Source organism: Sinocyclocheilus anshuiensis, unplaced genomic scaffold (assembly GCF_001515605.1).
Source record: "Sinocyclocheilus anshuiensis isolate Anshui unplaced genomic scaffold, SAMN03320099.WGS_v1.1 scaffold355, whole genome shotgun sequence".
Lineage (NCBI taxonomy): Eukaryota > Metazoa > Chordata > Actinopteri > Cypriniformes > Cyprinidae > Sinocyclocheilus > Sinocyclocheilus anshuiensis.
Window position 1 is genome coordinate 2,364,676 of NW_015549571.1, and position 5,590 is coordinate 2,370,265.

A 5,590-nucleotide genomic window follows, 5' to 3' on the forward strand; every position below is an offset into this window, starting at 1 on the left:
AAATGCAATAAATCCATTGAATCAATATAAAAGTTATTTTTCATATTGAAACTGTTGAAAATACACAACATGAGTTAATCCACCTATGACAGCCTCTGAACTTGGTCAAAACTAATCTTATATACAGGCACTGGAGTAAAAATACATTCAATCAGTCATAGCTCCCAAAATGAATTCAACGGGTCATCTTGTTAATGCTATAAATTAATTACAGCAATAAAAGAAAATTTAATCATGAACAAGAACATGAACAACAGTATCACATTAGACCACAGAAATTCCAAAATGACATTTCCCTTACATTCAGCTTCCAAATGAGCATTACATTCATTTAGTTGACTAGTGCTATACGCTGTATTAACAAAAACATAAATGGCATTAATAAAAACACTTACGTTGACAAGCTACGCAATATCGCGTTCATAATCGAATGTGACTCATTTGTGATTATGAACGCTATATTGCATAGCTTGTCAGTGATCTGCCAGTCACACACACACACACACACACACACACACATATATATATATATATATATATATATGTGTGTGTATGTGTGTGTGTGTGTGTGTGTGTGTGTAATATATATATAAGTTCACCAGCCTAGTCACCATCCCAGTCACCAGCTCAGTCACCTTACTTCATTAAGGACTCCATTTCCCAGCATCCCGCCCGCTTCACACCTGCACCGGATCCCCAATCAGCACACCTGCCACTATTCATCTCATCACCTGCTATATATAAGCAGTCACTTTTTACAGCCTCATTGTCTGGTCTCGTCAAGGTTTACCCATACCTGATTCCTTTCCTACTCACCTGCATTCTCACGTCCTGACATCTCGTCTTCAGCATGCCAACCTACAAAGAGGAAAATAAACATTGTTACTCCTTACCTGACTCACCTACCTGGACTCTAACCTGTTACCCGCCTGTCTTCGCCGTCTGCATCATCCATCGGACCTGTAAAGAGATACAAGGATCGGTTATCAACCTGAGCTAAGTCCAGTTATTCTCAAAGACTCTTGAGTTACTCATCCGTTTGCTCTGCATCTCTCCCCTCCGCACCAAGCTGTAAATAAAGAGATTACATTTACCTGTCTGTCTACCCCCGGTCTCCTTCTGTAGTGTGACAGAAGACCAGACCGTAAGATCGGATTTATAACATGAATACCCTCCTCCTTCTATCGGACCAGCTATACTCTCTTTCGTAACATGGCCGACCTCTAGTGGAATATGCCCAGGAATTCTTGGAGCTGGCCTCTGCTGCTAATTTGAAGAATGAGGAGCTGATGACATTCTTTCACGTAGGTTTGGACGAACCATTTTACTCGCTGAGAGTCGACCAGAGTCGAGAGATGTCTCTGGCCCCGGACCAGAGCGGAGAGATGTCTCTGGCCCCGGACCAGAGCGGAGAGATGTCTCTGGCCACTGACCAGAGTCGAGAGATGGCTCTGGCCACTGACCAGAGTCGAGAGATGGCTCTGGCCCCTGACCAGAGTTGAGAGAAGGCTTGCGTTCCAGAGTTGAGTTCAGAGATGGCTCCTGTCCCCGAGTCTAGCCCAAAGAGCGCTTCTATCCCCGAGTTTGGCCCAGAGAGGGTATCTGTGCCTGACCAGAGTCCAGTGTGGGCTCCAGCCTCTGACCAAAGTCCAGTGCGGGCTCTAGCCCCTGACCAGAGTCCAGTGTGAGCTCCCGGCCCCGACCAGTTCCCAGTAAAGGCTCATGCCCCAAACCAGAGTCCAGAGCATTCTCCAGCCCTCGACCAGAGTTCAGTGTTGGCCTCAGCCTCGGAGCAAGGTCTAATGTTGGCTTCAGCCCCTGACCAGAGTCAAGTTCCGGCTTTAGCCCCCGACAGGTGTCCAAAGCAGGCTCCAGCCTTCAACCAGAATCCAGTACAGGCCCCAGCCTTTGACCAGAGTCCAGTAAAGGCTCCTGCCAGTGATCTGAGTCCTAGACACACAGCCAGGAGTGCCGTTCCCTCTTCAGTCGGATTAAATGTCTTTGCCACGGCCAGGAGAGCCGTTCCCATCGCTGTCAGAATCAGCTACCCTATCACGGCCAGGAGTGCCGTTCCCATCGCTGTAAGAATCAGCCGCCCTATCACGGCCAGAAGTGCCGTTCCCTCTTCAGTTGGATTAAATGTCCTTGCCACGGCCAGGAGAGCCGTTCCCCTTGCTGTAAGAATCAGCTACCCTATCACGGCCAGGACTGCCGTTCCCTCTTCAGTCGGATTAAATGTCTTTGCCACGGCCAGGAGAGCCGTTCCCATAACTGTCAGAATCAGCTACCCTATCACGGCCTGGAGTGCCGTTCCTTCTTCAGTCAGATTAAGTCCCTCGTCACGGCCAGGATTGCCGTTTCCCCTTCAGTCGGATTAAGTGTCTTTGCCATGGCCAGGAGTGTCGTTACTTCTTCAGTCGGATTAAGTCCCCCGTCACGGCCAGGAGTGCCGTTTCCCCTTCAGTCGGATTAAGTGTCTTTGCCACAGTCAGGAGAGCCGTTCCCCTCACTGTAAGAATCAGCTACCCTATCACGGCCTGGAGTGCTGTTCTATCTTCTGTTGGATCCAGTTCCCTTGTCACGGCTAGGAGTGCCATTTCTTCTTCAGTCGGATGAAGTCCCCTCGTCACGGCCAGGAGTGCCGTTCCTTCTTCAGTCGGATTAAGTCCCTTCGTCCTGGCCAGGAGTGCCATTCCTTCTTCAGTCTAATTAAGTCCCCTCGTCACGGCCAGGAGTGCCGTTCCTTTTTTAATTGAAAGAAGTTTCCCCGGCCCGACCTGGAGAGCCATTCCTACTTCAATGGAAAGAAATTCCCCTGTCACGGCCAGGAGTGCCGTTCTGTCAATTTCCCTTGTCACGGCCAGAAGGGCCATTCCTTCTGCTATGGAGAGTACTTCCTCAGTCTCGGCCAAGGAAGCCATTCCTTCCATGAAATTCAAATCCCTAACCTCAACTCCTGTACTCTGGTGGTCGTCTCCTCCAGAGCACCCTCCAGTGTCCGCTCCTCCAGAGCGCCCAGTCACCATCCCAGTCCGCAGCTCAGTCACCTTACTTCATTAAGGACTCCATTTCCCAGCATCCCGCCTGCTTCACACCTGCACCAGATCCCCAATCAGCACACCTGCCACCATTCACCTCATCACCTACTATATATAAGCAGTCACTTTTCACACCCTTATTGTCTGGTCTCATCAAGGTTTACCCATACCTGATTCCTTTCCTACTCCCCTGTATTCTCACGTCCTGACATCTCATCTTCAGCATGCCAACCTTGCAAAGAGGAAAAGAAACGTTGTTACTCCTTACCTGACTCACCTACCTGGACTCTAACCTGTTACCCGCCTGTCTTCGCCGTCTGCATCATCCGTTAGACCTGTAAAGAGATACAAGGATCGGTTATTAACATGAGCTAAGTCCAGTTATTCTCAAAGACTCTTGAGTTACTCATCCGTTTGCTCTGCATCTCTCCCCTCCGCACCAAGCTGTACATAAAGAGATTACATTTACCTGTCTGTCTACCCCCGGTCTCCTTCTGTAGTGTGACAGAAGACCAGACCGTAAGATCGGAGATATGTGTGAGATGACTTTTGTCTTTTTCCCCATTTGCTATTTATTTAATGCTATTGTTATCTATGAGAAACAATTGCAATATTAAAAGACACTTCTTTCTCATTGTTATTAAGCCTAGTAGATGAAGGCTGTTGTAAAGGCTTTTTCTTCTTTCTTTCCTTTGCAGAAGTTCAGGAGGAGAGTGCAGGAGTCGACGCAGGTCCTGCGGGAGCTGGAAATCTCATTACGGACCAATCACATCGGGTGAGTTTATCTGTGTGTATGTGTGTTCATTAAATACTGCTCACACTGGAGCTGTGATCACTGCTCTGAGTAAGGCAGACTCCAAAAGCCCTCATGTAAGATGCATTGAAGCTGAAATAATGCTCTTTTGTGTGAGGCGGTGGGTGTAACAGCCAAATGCTCCTGACTGGACTTGTCATATTTCTGCATAGTGGAATTCTGCTAGAATGCCAAGTTTGCCAAACCACCAGGTTTTTGTTTTGGGAATCCCTGCTCAGCCTAATCAGAGCGGAGAAATTCTGAGATTTTGTGAGAGCTGAAAATCACACACCCAGTTGCATACTGGGAACTAGGATTGACCAGATGTGGAAAGGTTGACAGAACTCGGCAAGGTCCGGAAAATGTCACAACAGGAAAATGGGAAGATGTGATATTCCAGTACCAACCAGCACACACTCTTTCCTTGTCATCCCATAAATGAGTGTTATTATAGTTTCATTATTTCAAGGGCGGTTCAGACCAGACAAACATACTCCCAGAAACCCCCGAGCTGCTAGACAACCCGTACAGACATTTAGCTGCCGTATGGTACTAAACTAGATTACATAAATGACCTAGTTAATCTAGATGAGATACAGCAGTATTATCTGCTCACAGAGGGTTCGACAAACACAATACAACAGAATGGTAACTCAAACTCTGTCCCTAGAGTCGCATATGTGTTCCTTCTTTCCCCAAACAATGTTTCTCCCATTTGTTCATTATGTTAAAATTATATTTTAAGGGATAACGTACACTCAGCTGATCATTAATGCAAAATAAACCATTTGAAAATAATACAGAGTGCAATATTTGACTTAAATGAAGTATTCCAAGAACCATGCAATGCAAATGTATACAGACTTAACAATTTGCTTATATGAGACTAGTTCTATTTTCCATAGCTCCCTCATAATGTTCAGATAAATACATTTAGTCACATATGAGTTAAACTGCTCATTAGAAACTCAAAAGAAATAGAGACATAACACCATAATAAAAGGTGAAAACTGGCTTTTGATCATTTCTGGGATCCTCGCGGTCTTTGTCAGTGTGATTGTGAGTGTGTGTGTGTGTGTGTGTGTGTGTGTGTGTGCGGTATTCTGGGATATCTCTGCCGTGTCTTTGAAGTATCTCTCATTGCTGTTGCTCTGAGGGAGAAATCCAGCTACATGAAACATTTGCTTTCAATCTCCGAACTGCGTTGAAGCTGTTTTTTAAGCTACTGAGACGCCGTTCCATGATGCATATTTCATGACGTCTGTCTCCGTATGGAAGTGTGGTTTCTGAACGCTGGGACACACTGTGAGCTCTGTGGAGTCTCCTGGATTATCTAGTCTAACTACTGCATGCTTACTAGTGGTGTAATTAGTGATATAGCACTATAATGCAGTAATGATAAAACATCAAAGTAATACAGTAATGCGTACAAACTTTTGATGGACAGGTTTTTTTTTTTTTGTAATTCTCGCTCTCTCTCTCTCTGTTTAGGTGGGTGCGGGAGTTTCTGAATGAGGATAATAAGGGTTTGGATGTGTTGGTGGAGTATCTTTCATTTGCACAGTATGCTGTCACGTAAGTCACCCATGATTGTACTGAACATGAACACAATGAACACAATGGCTCCTTTTACCCAGACCGCTGCTGTATCTTTGTGCGGCTCTGACTACATGCCTTACTGCTGCTCTGAGAGGACCCACGTGTGTGTGTGTGTGTGTGTGTGTGTGTGTGTGTGTGTGTGTGTGTGTGTGAGAGCGTC

The 5,590-nt window shown here is 46.1% G+C and overlaps 1 protein-coding gene across 1 annotated transcript in view; it reads left to right on the plus strand.

The window, feature by feature from the left end:
* Positions 1-5,590, plus strand: part of LOC107657404 (formin-like protein 2) — a 94,550-nt gene that overhangs the window by 48,979 nt on the left and 39,981 nt on the right. The window contains exons 4-5 of the mRNA XM_016445459.1: positions 3,737-3,813; positions 5,323-5,406. Of these exons, the coding sequence (XP_016300945.1) occupies positions 3,737-3,813; positions 5,323-5,406 (161 nt within the window). The remainder of the gene's footprint in view (positions 1-3,736; positions 3,814-5,322; positions 5,407-5,590) is intronic.